Source organism: Parasteatoda tepidariorum, chromosome 4 (assembly GCF_043381705.1).
Source record: "Parasteatoda tepidariorum isolate YZ-2023 chromosome 4, CAS_Ptep_4.0, whole genome shotgun sequence".
NCBI classification, from domain to species: Eukaryota; Metazoa; Arthropoda; class Arachnida; order Araneae; family Theridiidae; genus Parasteatoda; species Parasteatoda tepidariorum.
In genome coordinates, this window is record NC_092207.1 from 31784448 (window position 1) to 31806912 (window position 22465).

At 29.4% G+C, this 22465-nt stretch overlaps 1 protein-coding gene across 1 annotated transcript in view; it reads right to left on the reverse strand.

Moving 5' to 3' along the window:
* The window catches only part of LOC107443403 (polyamine-transporting ATPase 13A3), a 70852-nt gene that overhangs the window by 22319 nt on the left and 26068 nt on the right, over positions 1 to 22465 (reverse strand). The window contains exons 4-15 of the mRNA XM_016057250.4: positions 21774 to 21913; positions 19200 to 19344; positions 15354 to 15488; positions 15190 to 15256; positions 13643 to 13771; positions 12125 to 12283; positions 11021 to 11131; positions 10890 to 10936; positions 9385 to 9573; positions 8296 to 8357; positions 5139 to 5283; positions 1280 to 1375 (exon numbers count right to left, since the gene is read on the reverse strand). Of these exons, the coding sequence (XP_015912736.2) occupies positions 1280 to 1375; positions 5139 to 5283; positions 8296 to 8357; positions 9385 to 9573; positions 10890 to 10936; positions 11021 to 11131; positions 12125 to 12283; positions 13643 to 13771; positions 15190 to 15256; positions 15354 to 15488; positions 19200 to 19344; positions 21774 to 21913 (1425 nt within the window). The remainder of the gene's footprint in view (positions 1 to 1279; positions 1376 to 5138; positions 5284 to 8295; positions 8358 to 9384; positions 9574 to 10889; positions 10937 to 11020; positions 11132 to 12124; positions 12284 to 13642; positions 13772 to 15189; positions 15257 to 15353; positions 15489 to 19199; positions 19345 to 21773; positions 21914 to 22465) is intronic.

Here is a 22465-nt window from a genome sequence, read left to right on the forward strand (position 1 = left end):
AAGAATTACTATCTCAACGAAGATAGTAAAGTAATCATTTGTTAAATCAATTAAAAAAAACGAAAGAAGATAGAAATGCACTGTTTGCTATCTTCTGCTTAGGAAACAAAATTTTATTTCGCCAAGTTTCAAAATTAATAACAAGCTTTGATAATTGATAACTGGAGTTGGAATTGATAACTGGAGTAATAATAAAAAATGTTTTCTATTTAGTCACAAATAATTTTCTGTATGCTAATAGTATTTTTAATATTATTTCAAAATTAATATTACTTTATATATTTATTTATTTATTTACTTATTTATTTATTTTATCTTGTAACCTTCGCAAATACTGTATTTGTGTTCCTTAAAAATGATTTTCGATTTATTTATTGTTCAAAATTTTGTAAATTTTTCTAATTATTCATGTTTTGAGTTTCCTCTTGTTTGAGGATTTTTCTTTACGGCTGCCTCGCCGTAACTCTTGTTTTTGAAATTGTATCCATTTTCATGGGCTTTTGGGCAAATTCTGATATTTTTCATCATCACAATATGTTTACCTTTGTTCAATTTTTTTTTGATGCCTCGCCCATTATGTTTAAGCACTCAAACTCCTAAATTCTATTTTCTTAGTAACTACTATTGTTAATTTTAAGATTTCATTAAATTCTTTGAGGCCTTCTGGTGTTGTCATGAATCTCCACCAAGCCTACCTTTTTGAATCCTCCTTTTTTTTTACTGAGAGGTCACATACGTGCACTTAGAGTCTACAGTATTCTCCGGATGCCCTCTGACGGGGGCGGGACAGGGTTAAGCTTTGATTTAGTCACAAATAAACTATTTTCCCGGACTTCTGTCAGTTTAACTCGTCACGTTGTGACTGTGAATGACAATTATTTTTTAAACATCGTTTACTGCCTTCTCAGTTAACGGCATCATTATTTTCAGAATTATGTAAATATTTTTTATAATATTTGAAGCATATGACGTGAAGAAATTTTCTGGTTTGCTCAGGAAACCGAACATTTCTTAACTATTACTAATATGTGCTTGTAATCGCTTGCAGAATTTTTTTTTTGGTTTAAATAAAAGTAGAAATAGTCACCATATTGGGGGTAATAACTTTAGTTTGCCGATTCTATACTTTATATAGCTGCCTAGAAATATTTAATGTTTCCATCCTTTACTATTTTCTATCCTTAAAATCTCTTAGCTTGCTAAATTTAAGTTGAATAAGTGAGTAATGTTCAGTACATAAGAGTGCATTCAAATTTTGATGAAAACGTCTACATTTTACCTGATATGGTGAAGTTTCGGTAGGTTGAGGATAAACTATTCGCGGAGGCACTCTTTCAAACGGTACTTGATCACCAAAATCAGGCTCTTCCAAATCCTAAAATGAAAAAAAAAAATAATCCACATAAATACCTATTATATTGCCAATCAAAATTTTCAGTGCCTGTTAGTTTATTCAAATTTCAAATTTAACATGGCTATAATTGATGTCTACATATCAAGAAAACACTTTTAGTTATATTTTTGAGGAATCTTTACAATCTTATGATGATTTTGATTAATAAATTACTGATTGAGAAAGTATATCTTCATACACTGAGAAAAAAAGTATATTATAACTACCAAAATGTGATTTAAAAAAATTACCATGTTTCTGGTTTTATCAGAATAGCAAAAATATCAATTTTTACTGAAGACCTTTGGTAATGATTTTGGTAAAATTAACAACAAAATATTCTTTTATAACAGAATTACTATCTTAAAATTTCGTAAATGTGGTCAAATTTGGTAATTAGATAATGGCATGAAAACCATTTATTCGGTTAAATTTACTCTTCAGTTTTGTATTTTTATTAATAAGAACTATAATTTTGAAAATCAGAATTACCAGTGATCCATTACTATATGAATAGTTAAAATAATTTTTTGTTTTGGTGTTATTACCAGAATAATGGGGCTTTTTACTAGAAGTCTTAATCAAACAGTGCCATAATTTTTCCAGAATTTTTTTTCTTCGCGTATTATGTGCCTTAGTCTCCAAAAAATAAGCAAAGCGTTATAAATTATACTTGCGAGATTTTCAAGCAATAGGTATGAGCTATTCATTGATTCAATATTCACACAATTTCACTATAATTTTCAATAACGTTATTAATTATTAATTGTTGATACTATAATAGTAGTTTTTTTATTAGTTTATCTAAAGATATTTCTAACAAAGTTAATTGAGATGATGAAATCATTGAGTACTTTATCAATTGATAAAACTTAAAGATACTCAAGTGATAAAAGAACAGCCAGAGTAATTATTATAATGACCATTTATATAAAAAATATTCGGATTGCCGTCTGAGTGAAATTATTAATGTAAACAAATATGCATATTTAATCCCTTACAAAAAAGAGGTATTTTGAGGAAAACAGGTGTAAAAAGTACACCTGAGGTAGAAAATGAGGTTATGTTTTGCACCAAAAATAACCTCATCAATAAACCTCAATTTCAACCTCCTTTACACCTCATAAAATCAATCTCATAATATAGCTCAGCAAAATATTTAGCTCAAATGTGGTGAAATTATTCACATCTCAAGCAAACTTACTTGCTTGAAGTGTAGAAAAGATAACATGTGCACACCTCAAAAACAACTTCTCTCAGATAGTTGCTCTAAGGTAGAATTTCATAAACCTTAACACAACCTCAAGTGTGTATTTAAAGATTGTTTTTGAAGTCAATTTCAAACAAAACTCAAATAAACCCTAACATCTCAAAACAACCTCGAAAACATCTTAAATTTTTGCAAGAGATGTTAGAACAGCAGTAAAAAAACACTCGACTCTAATTGTGTGTGATAGCTTTTGAGGTTATAGATAATACTGAATGTTGATTTACCAAGTATACTGTCAAGAAAGGACAACAAGAAGACACTGAGGATACTTGATCAACAGAAGGCACATAATTATAAAGTGTGGAAAAAATGGGAGATGGTTTCCTTTTTCTTCTTACGGAGGAAGTTAACTAATCTGATATCACATAGTTATGTTAGGTTTGTAAACATCAAAGGGTAAAAAATGTAAGAAGAATACAAAAAGCGTCAATTTGTTGAATAATCCCTATGTATGGCACGAAATATTCATAGAAACATTTTGAAACAGAGTTTGACTAGTCCAAAACAAGCGGAATTCAGGGAAAATGTATTGCTAATATAAGGATGGCAACTTTGAGAATTTCCTATAATTTTTAGCAAAGTTGAATTTTTATAAAAATTAGTTCACATTAAAAAACGATAGTCAATTTATTTTCTTCTTACCTATATATAGCAAGAAATATATTTTGAAAGATTATAGAACTGAGTTGTCTATTCCAAAACAAATGAATTTCAGAGCAAATGTGGATAATTAGATATAGTAGATTAGATGTAGAGATATAGTAGATAATTTGAAAATTTTTTATAATTTTTTAGAAAAAAGAGTTGATTTACAGTAAAAAATGAGCTTCAAATTGTTGGAAAATACCTATATATAACAAGAAATATTCATAGAAAGATTTTGAAACAGAGTTGTTTACCCCAAAACAAGCGAAATTCTGAGCAAATGCATTGCTAATATAAGGTTGGACAATTTGAGAATTTTTTTATAATTTTTTGAAAACGGAATTTTCATAAAACTTAATTTACTATAAAAAACGAGCGTCAATTTGTTTAAAAATATCTATGTAAGGCGTGAAATATTTATAGAAAGATTTAGAAGCAGAGTTGTTTAGTCCAAAACAAACGAAATTCAGAGTAATGCATTGCTAAATACAAGTGTGGACACTTTGATAATTTTTTATAATTTCTTGAAAAATGGAATTTATATAAAACTTAATTTACATTAAAAAGTGAGCAAAATTTGGTTGGAAAGTATCTATATATAACAAGAAAAATTTGCTGAAAGATTTTGATACACAGTTTATTAGTCCGAAACAAACGAATTTCAGTGCAAAATGTATTGACAAAATAAGAGTGGGCAATTTAAGATATTTTTTAAAATAATTTTTGCTCTGCAAGATTCACTCAAGACTTAATTCACGGATTCCCTTTATAAAACGTCATTTTTTAAAAAACCAGTAGACATCATGAAATATTTACAAAAAAATTTTAGAACAAAATTTTTTAATCTGAATTATGCAAATGTGACAGCATAATTTCAGCTAATATTGGACATATTGCGAATTTTTTATATATATATTTCTTTTTTGCAATATGTGTTCTTTTAAAACTTAATCACATCAAAACTTGTTCATCAGTTACAGATATACAGTATTTAAATATACAATAAACATATACATTTACACATACAGTGTTTGAAAATATCCAGATATGCCATATTATAAGTTATGGTAAGAAGCAAAATACATTTGACCAAAACATGCAAAGTCATTAGCAAAAGTGTTGCAAATATAAAAGTGAACAATTTACGATTTTTAAAACTTTTTGCAATGCAAGATTATTTTGAGACATGTTTCTTATTAAGAATGGAGAGTTGTTTTGCTAGTATATTCCCGTTTTCATAGTTTTTTTTTGTCTTTGTTACTTCATACATTTATGGCAAGTATAACTTTTGTGAACCAACTGGTTTGTCAAAGAATCCAATTTTTTTCTAATTTTCTATAAAACTTCATTTTATCGCTACATTATTCTAATAGAAGTATTCCCTTCTAAAGTTATTATTCTTTCACTTTTTGTTTTGGGCTATGTTTAATATTATAAAACTAAAGTATTATGTTTATGAGTGGAGTAAAATCGTTTTCCTTGACATAATCATACCTGCAATATAACTTTAATTGGCAAGTATAACTTTTGTGAACCAACGGGTTTGTCAAAGAATCCAATTTTTTCTAATTTTCTGCAAAACTCCTTTTTATCGCTACATAATTCTAAAGAAACTATTCACTTCTAAAGTTATTAGTTTTTCACTTTTTGTTTTGGGCTATACTTAATATTACAAAACTAAAGTACTATGTCTATGAGGGAAGTAAAATCTTTTTCCTTGACACAATCACACTGCAATATTTCTTTGAATAAACCAAATTTTTAGTTATCAATTAGTAGTTTATATTAAAATCATTTCATATTTTGCGTTAAATAATATTAGATACTCACCCACCCTATAGCTTCAAATATTTTAACATCCACTGTATGACCAAGAAGTTTTCCATTGACTTTCGATAGAGAATGACAGGTGGCCATAGCCTTCATCAACGGACTGTTGGGCAAATGATTTAAATGCTTGACCGCTCTTTCAAACCTACAAATTTTGATGAAACTTGTCAGTGCATTGGCATTTGAATAAAATGTTCTTTAGATTAGCTGTGATATTGTTTTAAGTAGTTACGTTATTCTCAATAAATTTGAAAAAAAAAAACATAACAAATTCTAACATTGGAGATAGATCGTTCTCTGATTCAGGTTGAAATTACGATCGGTGGATGAATGAATGGATGTATGAATTGGTCCACCCTATAAAACGGGTGTGGCAGGAGTCGTATTCTTGGCCATAGATGACGCCACTGAAAAACAAGAAACGGACACTCTGCCTTAAATTTGCTCGGTTTCACCAAGCAGGCTTGACCGTGGGGTGAATGGCATTGGAAACAACCAACCAAAAGTTAGAATTCTCAATGCTAATGTTAAATCTGTCTTACTATATGGATTCAAGACATGGTACTGCGATAAAAAATAGCATGAAAGGCTTCAAGTATTTATTAGCATTTGTTTAAGAAGAATATTGCGTATCAAGTGGTTCCATAAAATTTGCAATGCAGAAATCTTCAGAAAAGCAAAACGGAAACGAATTGATCTGGAAATTAAAAAAACGTAAGTGAAAATGGATGGGACATATTCTACGTAAACTTGAAAAATTCAAGGTAAAACATGTTTTTTTTATTGGAATCCTATGGGAAATAGAAAAAGAGGAAGTCCTAAAAATACTTGGAGCAGGACGACTGTAAACGAATTGTAAACAATAGAGGCAATATCTAGCTGCAAATAGAGCGAGATGGAAAGCTATGATAGAAGCCCTATGCTCCAATTCGGAGTGAAGAGGGATATGTATATGTATGTATGTGATATTGTGTTGCTCCACGATTGCGTTTCTACCCAGCAAAACGTTTAAATAATATTACTAGAGTATATTTTTTTTAAAATTATCATTACTCAAAACATAAAAGAAGAGGAAAAATTTATTGAGTCAAACTATCGGGGATATCACTCAATAGACCTGAAAATAACCATTCTCCATCCACCACGCGGAGAGTGAACAAGAAAAAGTTACGACTTAATCTTAATAAACAACTATCCTCTTTTTTAAGAAAATTGTTCAATGATAAAAGTACAGCAATGCAGAAAGTAACTGGCAAACACAATTTTCATTAAACTGTTCAATGTCTCAACTCAAAATTTTGATCCTTCAGAATCCATCAATTTGTGGTAAAAAAATTCACGTTGAAAGAGAGTTCTTTAACAATTCACATATTTAAAAGTTGTAATGTATACATTAAATGCATTTTACCTTCCCAAATAATTTTAAAAATTCCGTCAGTATGTTTTCGCTAAATTTTGGCACACATTAATAGCATTTTTATTCTTATTAGTTACTTTTTATAGCCGTAGATTATGTCTAATATTAATTTTTCTTTTTAAATGAAATTTAATACAAGAATAAGAAAAAGTTGGCAAAGTGGCTATTAAATGAAAATGATCATCAATATCAGGCACTGAATCATTAAGTTTGAGGAAAAGGTGACTAATAAGTCATCAGAGTCTACTGGTCACTGGCTACTTACTGAAAAACTAAATTTTCAGATCTATCACTCAACAAAATATCATTGAGCAGAACAGAGCAATATACTACGTGACAGAATCTCACTCATAAAAAATATAATGGGACATAATCTCATTCTAACTACCTCGAGGCAGAATCTCGTTCTGACTACCTCGAGGCAGAATCTCGTTCTGACTACCTTGAGGCAGAATCTCGTTCTAACTTCCCTGAGGTAGAATCTCGTTCTAACTACCCTGAGGTAGAATCTCGTTTTAACTACCCTGAGACAGAATCTCGTTCTAACTACCTTAAGGCAGAATCTCGTTCTAACTACCTTGAGGCTGAATCTCGTTCTAATTACCTTGAGGCAGAATCTCGTTCTAACTACCCTGAGATAGAATCTCGTTCTAACTACCTTGAGGCAGAATCTCGTTCTAACTACCTTGAGGCAGAATCTCGTTCAATCAAATTATTACGGGGCAATCTGGCATAAATAAAATACCACGAGGCAGAATTTCATGCAAATGAAATAAAATGCGATATTTTATATCTTACAAACAAAACACTAACTTTAAAATATTGGATTATAATTTTTTGCACGCAAGAATGTAAAAAGCCTAAAATTTATATTTTAAAGCCCATGAACAAAATTCAAGTTTAAGGAAAAGCAATAATTAAAGAATAATATAATACTATCGCATTTTGAACTACCCCATTTTTTATCAAAAATAATATATATATGTATATATATATATAGATATATATACATATATTTTTTTAAGCAAAATCACTTTTTGTGAGTAGCACAGCATTCAATAGAAATTTTTTTTAAAATAGTTATTCATGACAGAATTCAATTTCAGCTAATTTCAGCATTTAATTATTGCTGTTTGTTCATTTACAGTACTAATAAAGAACTTGATGCTTAAATTGAGTTATGAAATCTAACGAGTTAGTTGTTTGCGTTTACATATTTTTTTTATGAAAATTTTTAATCAATTAATTAAATGCCATAAGAAATCCATTAGTAATATAAATTTAAATGTTGTTTAAAAAAAGTTTAATAGTCAAAGTTTAAACTAAAAGTTCTTGCGTTTCTAAATATTTAAAAACTTATTTTTATACGAATTTTTTAATAAAAATAAAAACAAGTAACAAGCATTAGTTTTTTGTTTGTTTGTTTAGCAATAACCATCAGTTTATTTTTCTCTTTACAGAAGAAATGGGTACATTATTGTAGAAAGTTAATCGATCTTAATTGAATTGATGGCGTTAAATAAGTTACCTATTTTGGAAATATTTATTCATAAAGATAAATTAAGTAAATTTTTGCAAAACGAATGAATTTTTAACAAATGTCATAAAGCTGTGTTATAAAGTATTTTTACTTAAAAATGGGGTAAAATTATGCACATTTCTCAATATTTTGCACTGCTTGCAAGTTTGGTTCTTTTTATTGTCAGTTTCAGATTCAATTAAATTCGAAACAAAATTTACCTGCCATCATCAATTGGTACAACTCCAGAAATATCTAAACTATCTTCTGTGAGAGTTCCAGTCTAGAAAAATTATGGATGAAATGAATTAAAATACTAAAATTCAATTTATATAGAATTTAAAATGTTCTGGAAAAGCATTTATCAAAATTTTAACATTCTTGAAAAGGATTCGTTAAAAACTAAAATGTTTTAGAATAAGCAATACTTGATAAGCAATACTTGAAATAATAAGTCTTAAAAAATAAAACATGTTGTTCAATTGCAACTTGATGAGTGCTATATAGATTTTTTTGTGGGAAGGGGACGGAAAATATTTATTGACAATAATTTTTAAAGTTAACTAAATTAAGTTTGACATTTTATTCAAAATTCTTCCTCTGAATCCCATTTAATTAGTATTTTTTTTAAATCCCTTTTTCTTCACTTGAGTAAAAGGCATTGTAGCTAATGCCTTATAAAGTAATTAGACGATCATTTTAGCTGAGAAAAATCAAGCGCTTTCTCTCACAGATTCAGGTTCTGTTTATACTTTTGCTATTTACTCAACTTAAATCAGTTCTGGTCCCGCTGTTGGCTGATCATTAAGACATGGTTCCTAGTAGAACACCGAAGTCAAGCAGTACTGCTGTGCGGTCAGTGTGTGGGTGGGTGGCCACTTGGATCAGTCTACCAAGGAACCGAGAGTGTATGGTATCGGTCCTCGTTAAACTGTTCTACCATAAAGTGCTCTACTTCGTGCGCAAGTCGTTGGGCTACCGAAGAGGGGTGTCAGCCCCTCTGCAGAGGATCAAAATTGTGATGGCATGTCTTCGGATCGTCCTCAAGGATGTTTCCCAGACCGTCGCCAATAGCCCATTGTGTAGCTCTCGTGCGACGCAAATAAACTACAGCTACAGAAAATCAGTTCTGAGGACATGAACCTTTTTTCCACTTTTACGGTAATTCTCATAACTACATGGTTTGTCCCTTACGGTTCATAGATTATTCATTATTTAATACAAGCATTTTTGAGAATAATGACGTGTAGCCTTAACAATGATAGATACTAATTATAACTACCTAAAATATATATAATAATAATAACTACCTTATCAAAGCATACGACGTCCAAGCCCCCACAGAAATTGATGTAGCGAGAGTTCAGACAATAGATGCCGTGTTTTCTTAATCTTCTTTGAGCATGTGCATTGATACTTGTAAGTACAGCTGGCAAAACAGGTGGTACAAGGAATGTAAGTACATCCACAACAATGATGATAGTGTCTCTAGTATAAGCCTTGAAATATGAAAGAAATATGTGTGTAAAACATATTTAATAATTATACATTAGGGTTTTGCATAAATATTTTTATTTTATTTTATTTTATAACCGTCGTTGAGCAGCCGACCCGATTTTGGGGTTTACGACAACTAGTGTTCAACTACGTAACCTTGTAATTTTGAACCCAATCCGGAAGACAATGGAACTCCTGGATTGGGAGAAGTTTGCCTTCGTGGAAGTCTTTTTTTTTATGGAACTAACCCGCATTTGAGTTTCACGGAGAGGAAAACCATGAATCCCTTCCTCGGTTAGCCTGACTGGATGGGGACTCTGGCCCATGGTCCGTCTACCACTGAAGATATTTTACGTCAGCACTGTGGTCGAAGCAAGCTGGATGCGGAATTCGTATCGACCAATAATCGCTGGTATTCAAACCCTGTTCTCCTCAATGAAAGGCAAACTCTCTATCCCCAGAGCCATCACGAATCTTCACATAAATTTGATGTTCACATAAATATGTAAACATCAAAGACTCCAGCAAAAACTTTGTCCTGTACGTTTCATACATATTTTGTCTTATTTGCATGAATTTGAACTTAATGCCAATACATAACACGCTTTTCCTCGACATTATAAGAACAAAGTTCAACAAAGAACAGCAAAGTTCAATAAAACAGTTAAGCAAGGATTGGCAACTAAGTTCCGGATTTTTTTTCAACCTTTTTATGGAGCTCAAAGTGTAGGAATATTACATTTTCTCTATCAATTTCCTTGCTTTTTGATGCGAAGATTCATGCAAAAAATGGTATGAAGGCTCTTCCTCGAACACAACTGGACGACCAGAATAAAATACGTCTTTGAACTCAAACATTCCATTTTCAAACTTGGAATGCCAACCATGGCACTCATTCCATACGCAGCATAAATATCCCATAAACATAACCGTTTCAAGTTTTAAAAAAACTAGAGTAGTTTGAAAACTTTCAAACTGAAACTGTTACCGAAGTTTTTCCAACTCTTGAAAATATTTGAAAAATAAAATTGAGGAAACACAATGCCAATAAAAAATATTAACTGAAGTGGTGCTTTTGCGCATCTTGGGCCGAAAATGGGTTCATAAAAAAAATTTTTTGCTTAATAAAATTAAATCAAGGCTTTCAACTTATTTTTAAAATACATTGCATTGTATTAACTGAGCTAAAAAAGCACTTGGAAGAACTCAAAATGATTTTTTTTTTATTCATGGGGTTTAAACATAAGTTCTTGACTTATCTTCTGAAGTCGAAAACAAAAAAATTTGAAATGAAATGAATCATGTTTCTAGTACTTACTCCGAGATGAACCCATATAATGGAAGTGTAAATGATTGGTGGAATACCTTAAAAAGAAGAAAATATCTTGTAAGATTTCAGAGATTTGATTAACAAATTAAAGTAAAATTTTGATAACATTTGATTCTTACCAAGAACGAAGAAAATGATCATGCATTTGAATAATTCAGTATAAAGTTTAAAGTTAACAGGCTTAGGAAAGAGAATAGCTCGAACAAGCTCCCCTTTTGCAGTAGAAAAACCTAAAAGTAATATTTAAATGCAATTATTTCAGGAAAAATTAATATGAATATATTATCTTTGAATAGTCCCAAGAAACTGAAACGGATAAATATACTTGATTATACAAAACTCATTTTTCAAACCATTAAGTCATCATAAAAAGACTTTTATTTTCCTTTTTTGTTGACAATTACACATTTTCTGTTTCAAATCTGCTTTATTTTTCTCATTCACGTCTGAGTCTTGAAAACGGGCGTCTATTTTTTAAAGCTCAAGGTATGTCGACTTTTTCTAACTTCATAATTTTAGTTGAAAATAAAATTTATACATTATCAAGTTTCTATTTTATGTGAAAAATACAATATTTAAATTACAGCATAATCATCTGTAATGGTGAAATTTTACCAAATCAGATGTTTTTTCTTTATTCTGTATTTATCCAAAGATTTTGCATAATTTTCCCCCTGGATTTCCACAAAATAAAATTGAAATTTTAGCAATTACAATTTTTGTAAGATTTTTATTTTTCTCTCATATTTTTTCGTCTGAAAATATATGCCTTAAGTATTAATTGTTTTTTCTACTCTTTTTAAAATCATGTTTTGCATTCTATTGGTATTTTACATATTTTAAGTGCATTATTATTGTAGTTAACATTTTTAATTTTTTTACTTCGATTTTTCACTATTTATTAGATAAAACACGATTGCATTTCATTTTTTTTCTCACCTGAACTATTTTTTTACTTATTTTTTTATCATAAATTTTTTTAACATATTTGTATTTTACTTTCCTTATTTATTGAATAAAGTTGTTGTTTATCTTTCTGTATTGCTTTTAGTGTAACTTAATGATTTCATTAAAAAAAAAACTATTTGAAGTTAACGTAAATTAACGTGCTATAACGTAAATTAAAAACAATAAAAAACATTTTTGCAAAGCTTACATTTCTCACACTTGAAATCAAGTGAATTAAATGAAATAAAAATTTTGTCACATTAATAATCACTTACCAGTACGGTACACAATAGCTTTTATACCAGAGCCATCCACATTTCTGCTATGCAAAACCTCAGTCCCACAAAATAAAGTGTTTCTCTTGTTATTGGCCGTGTCGTAGTGAGAACTGATGTCGTTTGCTATGGGCACTTTAGTGATGGGCGTGCTCTCTCCTATAACATGCACATCAAAACAAGCTTAATTTTCAAGTTTTTTTTTTAAGTGTGGTAAAAGGTGCGATCACCTTCGGTCGATTTTAAAATTTCATCAAGTATGAATGATTAGCTTTAACTATTCCCTAGCAGCAAAATAACTTGGGCCATCATTGGGCCAATATTCATGAATCTTGGCTCAGTGAGGGTTCAAAAGACCGTTATTTTTTCGATATTGACCCTATGTAGAATTTTTCGATTCACCTAATATTTTACAGCCACTTTACTACCAATATCGATCCTATATATAATCGTCAGATTCTCCCAATATTTCATATCCATTATTTAGCCAATATAGGTTCTATATTGGCGAATGTAGACCTGATATAGGTCATTCTTGGACAATTATTAAAAAATCTGAACATCCCAATGCTGGTCCCTCAGTGCATGTTCATATAGGACTCATATTGAGCCCGACTGGGGCCAAAGGTAAAATCGCTGCTATGTTTACTTGTTGCTAGGGTTACTATAAATAAATACACAATAGCATACAGTCAACACAAAAGTGTTTAGTTTTCATAACTAGAAAAAAAAGACTTTTATTTTCTAGTCGTAATGTCGCTTGGATGCCCTCGAACGGCAAGTGTTTTGCTAACATCATCCTATATCTATTTTAGCATCTCCATAAGAAGTTGTGTTTACAGAATGCCTTTACCAGCAAATGCTTTTTTCTACTACTCCATTCCAACTTGAGAAATGCCTTAAAGTTTCCTTAAAGCATTGTTCTTTATTCAGAAATATCGCATTAAATTATACCGAAAGATGTTTTTTAAAAAGAAAAAAATTATTAAAATAAAATATTTTTAAAAATATTTCAATGATTTTATTTATTTCAAAAGAATATTAATAATCCAGAAAATAAAATAAAGAAAAGATAAAATCTCTTCATCAGCTCAGACGATTTATATCCGCAAAAACGAGTGCTTTCTAATATTGTATCAATATAGCCAAAGCAAAATATATCAGTGTGAGGAACACTAGAAAAATTAAAATGAAAATAGTGCACTTTAAGTAAAAAATATATACGAAATAAAACATATCAAGAAAAAAAAATTAAAATTTAAAGAAAATACAGAACAAAACACAAAACAAAAATTATAAAGCGAGTAGCGAATTCAAATGAACTTACGCAGACCGGAATCTTTCAAGAATGATTTAAAATGTTTTCGTAATATTTTAAATCATTCTTGAAGATTTCAATAACAAATAATTGTAATAATTGAATAATTCCTAACAGATAATTGCATAACTGGGTTTTTAACTAACTCATTTAAATTTGATGTTTAATATCATTTTATCATATTTAGGAAAATAAATTACCTGTTAGCATGCTTTCATTAACGACACAATTTCCAGAGAGAAGCACTGCATCACACACCATAATGAATTGCGTCTCTGGAAGTACTATAACATCTCCCGGTACCAACTCATCTGAGGATTTTTGAACTTCTGAAAATTATAAATACTATACGTTATAATTATTATAAATTAAAATTTAAAGATAAATGTAAATCATTATTTACATCTTCCCTAGCAACTTTTCATGTGTTCAAAAACTTTAATTCGATTTTCATTCAATAACGTTCATTGGCCCCGAGCCCATCTTAGCAATTTGACCATCATTTATTACAATAGAAATTAATATTTAAATAATAATTAAAAATAATTCATTTTTCAATTGAAAATTTTACTGTCACATTATTTCTGCAAATCTATGAAGTAGTTATAGAATTACAAGAGTATTTAAAAAAGTTATAAGCATAAGCTATAAGAAGAGTTTACAAATGTTTTTTTTTATCGCTATAGCTTTAAAAATAGTTTATAAGCAGCGGAAACTTAATTAGAACATCATAAAAGATTAATTTACTTATTCTCCCTTTAAATAAATCCCAAACTTTTATAGGCGCCAATGATGCTTAATGAATTGTGATAACAGGTACTATTGGTATTGAGGTAATAGGTACCTAGTCTATTAATATACCTAATATAGTATACCTAATATAATATATGCTGTGGTAGTAGGATTTTACAAAACCCCGTTGCTTGAGAAACTGGTCAGCGTTTCGAGAAGTTAAATATTTTTAAATATAATTACTTGGGACTCAGACAAGAACAATTTTTCGCCATACAAAAATACTACAAAAAATTCTAAAAAATTCTGGATCAAACTACAGTATAAGGTACCAGCTCTATGGGTGAATCATCCGTAAAATCCTTTTTACCGTAAATCTATTTTTACACTAAAATATTATGCCGTAATTTTTACAGTAATATTTATTTAACTACAGAGATATAGTAATTTTACAATAAATATTACTGTCAAAATTACGGTTTGTTGGAATTTTGTTCTATAAGATGTTTCGGTGAAAATGGATTTCACAGTAATAATTAAGCAACGGTATAAGGTACTACTAAGATCAGACCCCGGTATAATGTACCAGCACTTTGGCTTAATCATCCGTAAAATCCTTTTTACCTTGAAATTCATTTTTACCGTAAAATATTATACCGTAATTTTTACAGTTATATTTTTTTAACTACGGTAGTTTAGTGATTCTACAATAAATATTACTCTGAAAATTAATTTTTACAATGGTTCAGTGATTTTACAATAAATATTATTGTAAAAATTACTGTTTATCGTATTATTGTTAAGTAAGATGTTTATCGTATTATTGTTCAGTTTCGGTGAAAATGGACTTTACGATAAAAAGTACCGGCCTTGTGTGTGCTGGCACTTTTTGCAGTAATTTGATCCGAAATTTCGTACTGTGTATGATACGCCAATGATAATGTTTAACGTGGAAAATAATAATTGGTGTTTTAACAATACAACAAATTTACACTTTTTACCATAATTCCCATACCTTTCCCATCACGTAAAAGTGTCACAATAGCATCAGTTCGAACAGCTTCCTTCAGAGCTCTACTTTGCTGAAACATGTAAAGAGATTAAGAAATGAAATTAACTGAATATGTTCAAAATGTTTAAATAGTTTAGTCCTTTTTAACTAATCATGAATTAATTTACCTTTCTTGTTTCCCATACCGTTGCCGTGATAGAAATGATGGACAACAAAACGATACATAAAGCGAATTGATAATAAACTTGAATCATCCACACAACAACAATAAACATTTGATAAATATAAAATGGGCTCCTGATCTGGAAAAAAAATATAAATATTGTAATCTATATTAAATTTATTATAGTAGATATTATTTTATTTATTTTCGTCGTGCTTTTACACAGTAGAAATACTTCTGTTCTGGTAAAAGGTTTGGTAAAAATTTCTGGTAAAGTCACCGTATTGTATGGTAATAACATTCCTAATAAAAAAATATATATAATTTGGTAACAAAAATTAAAATATACGGTATTCAAAAAATTCATTTAGCTACTTTTTTGTTCAAATGGTAACGGCTTACCAGAAATTTTGGTTCTATACTATAGTTCCCATTACCACACATTTAGTACAAAATACAAAACTGAAAAGCAAATTTTACCCTATAAATATTTTTAATACCATGCTCTAATGTATTATGATAAAACTATCAAAGTTTGCCACGTTTTTCGAATTTTATCACACATTATAAAACTGTAGTTTATTGTTAATTTTACTAAAAACATTGCCAAAGTGCTTCGGGGAAAATTACCAAACTTTTTAATACTCCCATAGAGCCAGAAACAAGGTTAACTTTACCACATTCCAGTAGTTTTTAACATACTTTTTTTCTCAATCTAAGATTAATCTGATAGAATTAATAAATTTTAAGAAGATTTTTGGTACAAATAAAACAATTATATTTTATTACATATGCTATTTATTTTTACAATTTACTTGGATAGAAGTAGGGGTTCTTCGAACCAAATAACAGTTACTCCTTTTCTAATATCGTAGTTATTTTTGTCTTTGTTTTTCTAAACGAAAATGGTTGTAAACATTGGTTGTATGACATTGGAAAAACGAAGAGGGGGGGAAATCAGAAAAAAGCATTTTACTTTTTTATTTATGATTACTATACTAACTCTTATTTTCATTCATCTAATTATTTTTTGTATTTATTAAAAATAATAAATTTAAGATAAGGAAAAGTGTGGAACTAATTTTCTGTATTACCACAAAATGCCACAAATGCTGACACTGATTCAAGGCACAACACTCATCTCTACCTATTGATGTATCAGGTTTTTTCTTTTTTTTTTAAATTAAACCTAATTTTTATGCTCATTGGTTTTTTTTTTGCGTTTTCGTTGCTTGTGCTCTTTTATTATTTTTTCACACTTTTTTACAGTTCATGTTTTTATTCTATGGCATACATTTATGCTATATCATACTTCGTAAGGAATCATACTTTTCTATTAAAGTTGTGTTATTACTCGGAAATAATTTTAAACGAATTAAATTATTCAAGAAGCTCTGGAACCTGGAAGGGAATTAGAGTACAGTAAAACCTGTTTTTGTGTTGTGGATAGGGACCGCATAAAAGAAATCGTACAAAAAAGTATTCGGAAATTTTATAAATTCTTACATATAATAAACAACTCTGTACGACATACTATCTAAAAAAAATTTTATCCGGTGGATAGGGACCGCATAAAAAAAGTCGGAATTAGAAAATACATCAATGATTTATGAAATTGATGAGAGAATGCTTTCAATTAAATTAAATAATTAAATTAGACCAAAAGAAATTGTAAAAATATTTAATTCTTCATTGTGCATATACATGGAGAAGTTTTCAAATTATACGTTAAATAGTTTGCTGCTAATCGAGGAGACTACTCTGAACACACCTAAAATTTTGTAAGTGTAACTTTAAAAATCTAGTTCTATCTCAAAAATTTCAGAGTGACCCACGCATGCACGTTACTGACTCTGCCTTGTCAGGAGACTGTTTAAAATAAATGAGCAGAGCATCGCACATCCAGATACATCATTGTCAAGGAGAACACGTAATCAGAGTTCGTCCACAACATGTATATGTACATTGATAGGAACATTAAACTGGTGCTAACGCCGCTAAGATTCATATACCGCATAAAAAAAATCGCACAAAAGAAATCGCACAAAAACAAAATCGCATAAAAAAGGACCGCACAAAAACAGGTTTTACTGTACTTCCCTTCTGTACTGCTTAAGGTTATCATGTTATTTAAAAAAATTGTGAAAAAAATGTCTTCTGTCAATGATTAACTTTTAAAGAATGTTGTAAATCATGCGCTACTCATATTATTTTATTTTTCCTTTATCACCCAGTTTTTTCGAAATGACAACGAATTAAAGAATTACTCACACATTGAATCAATTCATATCAAAAACTGAGGATAAAAAATGCCCGATTGTGGGTATGTCTCTTTCAGTCTTTCAATATCTTTCGTCATAAAACAAATATTCGCGGTCATTCCTTAGCTATAGTAATAGGTTTTGTAAACAAAAAATTACTCACGAAAATAATGTATCACCACTATAAAGTTCTTATCTCAAAAAATATTTTTCTTTTTTTGAGAGAGAAAGATAAAGATGTTGTCAGAACTGCAACATGAAAAGCAATATCCTTCTCAGAATTATTTACCAGTACTTACAATGGTTAAAGATAAAGTAAAAACACTAGATCCATCTAATTACATCCAAACGCATTTTAAATTCTTAGATTTAACTTGCTCAAATTTATGATAAAATTTTGAAAGACCATGTTCAAAGCTTAACATTTTCATTACCTCGATCCACATGTGTGGACCTTCGTTTCTGAACTTCTAAGAAATGTACTATAGGAAAATTTATAGTTTTACCTTCATTGAAACATTCGTTGATTTTATCTTTCTGGGAAATTCGCTATATATGCAGAACATGTAAGTTATTTGGGAAGAATTCTACATAGACAGAAGCCGATTTTCGAAAAATGACGCTATATCCACGTTGCCGAAACTGTAACTCGTTTCAAATATTATATAATTTACTTATTCTGAAAAAAAAAATTCTTCTGACTTAGTAGTTCTGTGATCTATACGAAACTTTTAAATTTGTTTTCATTTAATATTGAAAAATAGTACATATAATTTTTACAACTAATTCAAAAATATCTTTTTATTTGAAATATTAAAAGCAAAATATATCTGTGGCTCACAGAAAAAATTTTAAGTTATTAAATGCTATGAAACAAAATAAAGGTTGGGCACCACTAAAGTTGTTATAAGTCTCTATAAATTTTATATTGAAATAGACTATGTAATTTGCGAAAGCTTTCAGTATCAATACAATTCTTAATATTTTAACTGTTTTAAAATATTAAATATTTCTATTAAAATAAAGAAAGTGAAATTTTTGTTTAAGTAGGAATGCAGCATAAATATGAGTGTGAAAATATTGTAACTCTCTCAGCTGTTTGACTTGTGTAATAATTCACTTTCACGGAAAAATATTTACTTTCTTGATGCATCTTGTTTCTTCTTCATACATATTTGTTTCTCTTTGAAACTTATTTGTTTCCCTTTGCTTCACTGCAGAATTTTAAGATTATTATTAATGATTAAAGCAAGGCATGATCGGTATTGTGTGTTCCAATTCAAATATTGCATAGCTCATAAATTCATAGAACAAACAATAAATTTACATTTTATGTGTTCTAGTGACATTTTTTAACAATAGTTCATTAATATCCACAATCAAATGTCAAAATTGTTTTACTATTTTTCATTATACATTTAAGTTTTCAATGTGCCTAAATGTGGCAGAACAGGACCAATTTCTTTATGTAGCAACTGCTTTTTTTTTGTGTTGATGTGATACTTAAATGGTAATTTGAAACTATGTATTTAAAGTAAACAAACATTCCAAGATATGAAGAAGAAAAAATGATTTTAATCTGTGTTTACCTCTCTTAAAACTAATTTGAGAACTGGTTGTACTTCTACGAAGATAGAATTTCGTCCGTAATGTTGCAATCGAAATACTGCTTCAGTTGTGTGTAAGCCATCAGCAAGTTTATGAAAACTGGCACAATTTTTTATCTGGAGACCACTGAAAATAATTATTTAGACACATAAGTTTCTAAAAATAATTTCTCTTATTGTTTTTTCTTTATCATTATTAAATAAGCACATCACCCAGCCATGACCAGACACCTAGCCCATTTCAATGTCTATATTTTAACAACCATGATAGGAGTGTCACGTAAATTTGACCACGTTCTGACGACGTGGACAGCGCCTGAGCTTGTACCCCTCTCTCTATATACTTCCATACTACGATTAACGAGAAAACCCTCAGCCACAACAGATCAAACCTGCTCTTTTCTGCTCCTACACTTCGGTTGTTTAGATGGCTATCCGAATCGAACTCGCGATCTCCAACCCCCCACCAGTGGGACCCCCAAAGCGGTTTCTTAACCGGCTGCGTTCCCTGCTCTCTTTTATTTAATAAACATCAAAAACTTTAAATACAATATAAGATTTTAAAAGCTTTTTTTTTAGAAATATAACAATGCTCTTCAAGCAATATCAGTTGCTTAGTCAGTGAATTCCTTTAGCCATCTTTAGGTTTTAAATATTTGGAGATCTTTATTTCATTAAAGAAATCCAACCAATTATGCATTAAGTACTTTCAGACATGATTTGGATAAACATTTATTAATTCTTTTCTTAAACAAATATAACTCTGCATTTTTTTCGTTTCTATTATTTTAATTTTGATTTATATCTTCTGGGGAAAATTATGAATGTTAAACAAGATCTTCAGCTCTTCTATGATGATCGAATTCAGACCTAATTAAAATCTGATTTATGATGCATCGTTGGTTATTTTTGTAGTTAGTTAAGGTTTCTGAGACAATTTTTTCCGTTTCTACCATTTTAATTTTGATTTGTATCTTCTGGGGAAAATTATGAATGTTAAACAAGATCTTCAGTTTCTGATGATCGAATTCAGATCAAATTGAAATCTGATTTATGATACATGGCTATTTTTGTAGTTTGTTAAGGTTTCTGAGGTAATTGCTATATCATCGATTCAAAGATTGGCTAGTTTTTTTTTCTTCATACAAACCGAAACAGGTGGAGTGGGGATGGGATCGGTTAATAAATTTTATACTTGAACATTTTCGTTTTCTAGATTTCTTTTTTTTTTACTTAATAAGCTTTGACAATTGAAAATTATAGGAAAATAGAGTATTATAAAGTATGTTTTGAGAATAGAATTAATGTAATATTATTGAAAAGTACTCGATCCAAGAGTATTTTTGGGTCAAGCATTAGGACAAACTAGCCTTAGTAGAATGCTTTTTGATTACCGTAATCCTTATTTGCGTTGCACAAAGAAGGAAAACCCATGATCCGTTTACGAAACTTGGGATATTTTGCACCAGCACTGTGTTTGGTACTGGCAGAATACCAAATTCGTACCTATCGATACCTGGGATTCAAATCCTGGGCCTCTGGCCCACATTGTCTCCAAACAGTTTATTTGTGAAAATTCCTTAAAGATGATTGAGAGGTTATTTAATGAGTTCTTCCTCCTTTCAGTAGGAATGGAGTAGTTGAAAATGCAATTAATTGAGTAATTAAGAGCAGAATTATTAAATATCTAAATACATTAGTTTGTAAATTAATTATCAGGATGANCAAGTGCACGACTGTCAAAAATTGTTAATAACTAATATAATAATATTTAAAATCAGTTATTTAATTTTTTTTCTAGTAGAGGATAGTCTACTTTACTCGTCTGTCAATTAATACTAATAATATATTGGATTTTTTGTTAGTTAAAAATAGTTAAGTAAAAAATGTTACAATTGACACCACTCTCCCCTACGAATGGAGTAGTTGAAAATGCAATTAATTGAGTAATTAAGAGCAGAATTATTAAATATCTAAATACATTAGTTTGTAAATTAATTATCAGGATGAACAAAGCAGCTGAAAATATAATGACTTGAGAAATTAAAAGCTGAATTATAAAACTTTTTAATATATTAGTCTATAATCTAGTTACCTGGTAGAACAGAGCAGCTGAAAACATAATTAAGTTCGAAAATTAAAAGCTGAAATATTAAACATCTTAATATATTGGTCAATAAATTAGTTATCTGGTAGAACAAAGCAGCTGAAAATATAATTAAGTTAAATATTAAAAGCTGAATTATAAAACATCTTAATATACTAGTCTCTAAATTAGTTATCTGGTAGAACAAGGCAGCTGAAAACATAATTAAGTTCGAAAATTAAAAGCTGAAATATTAAACATCTTAATGTATTAGTCAATAAATTAGTTATATGGTAGAACAAAAAAGTAGCTGAAAATATAATTAAGCGCGAAGTTAATAACTCAATTTTTAAATATCTTAATTTGCTGGTTTATTAAAAAAATAACAGTTTGTAGTTTAGTTACCTAATTTTCAGTGCTACCTAAATTTATTTGAAACAAAAAAGAAAAATTAAAGATGTTTCACTAACCTTACTTTATAGAACTTGACCTGTTGTTGATCCCATATATATTTGATCTTTTTGTTGAAAAAGTAAGTGTATTGCTTTGAAGATAAGGTACTATCAGTGGGTCTTTCTACTTTCTCCACAAATTGTTGATTGTAGCAATCCTGCCAAAAAAAACATTATGCTGTTACAGTATTAAGCCAAAGAGAACACAAATGAGGTATGCTGTTACATAAAACCAATTACGCTCTGAGAAAATTTGGTTCATCTTTAATAAGGTATTAATTTGAACCATGCGTCTGTTTATCATGTGCTCAAATTTAATATGTACGATAATAAGGTTCAACTTGGAATCATATTAAGGTTTCAGAAAATTTTAACTTTATTTTAATTTCTTAACCCTCCAAAATTTTTCTCTGTTACGTATATTATTAACTAGATAATTTCCCTTTTTTTTCTTTTCTTTTTTGTTGACTAGGACATTTCTCCCCCTGCTCATTCCCCACACCAACCCTTTTGATGATCTTTCATTCATTTTTTTTCGATATTTTGCTTAAATCATTTCGTTTATAAAATCAATTATTGTTATAATTTTATGTCAGAACATTTTGTTATTATGTTAATCATAACAAAATGAGCGATTGCGTATATTTCGAAAATAATCAGCTGTACTTGAAAAAAAATATTGAAACTTAAAAATACGGAATGTGCACGCA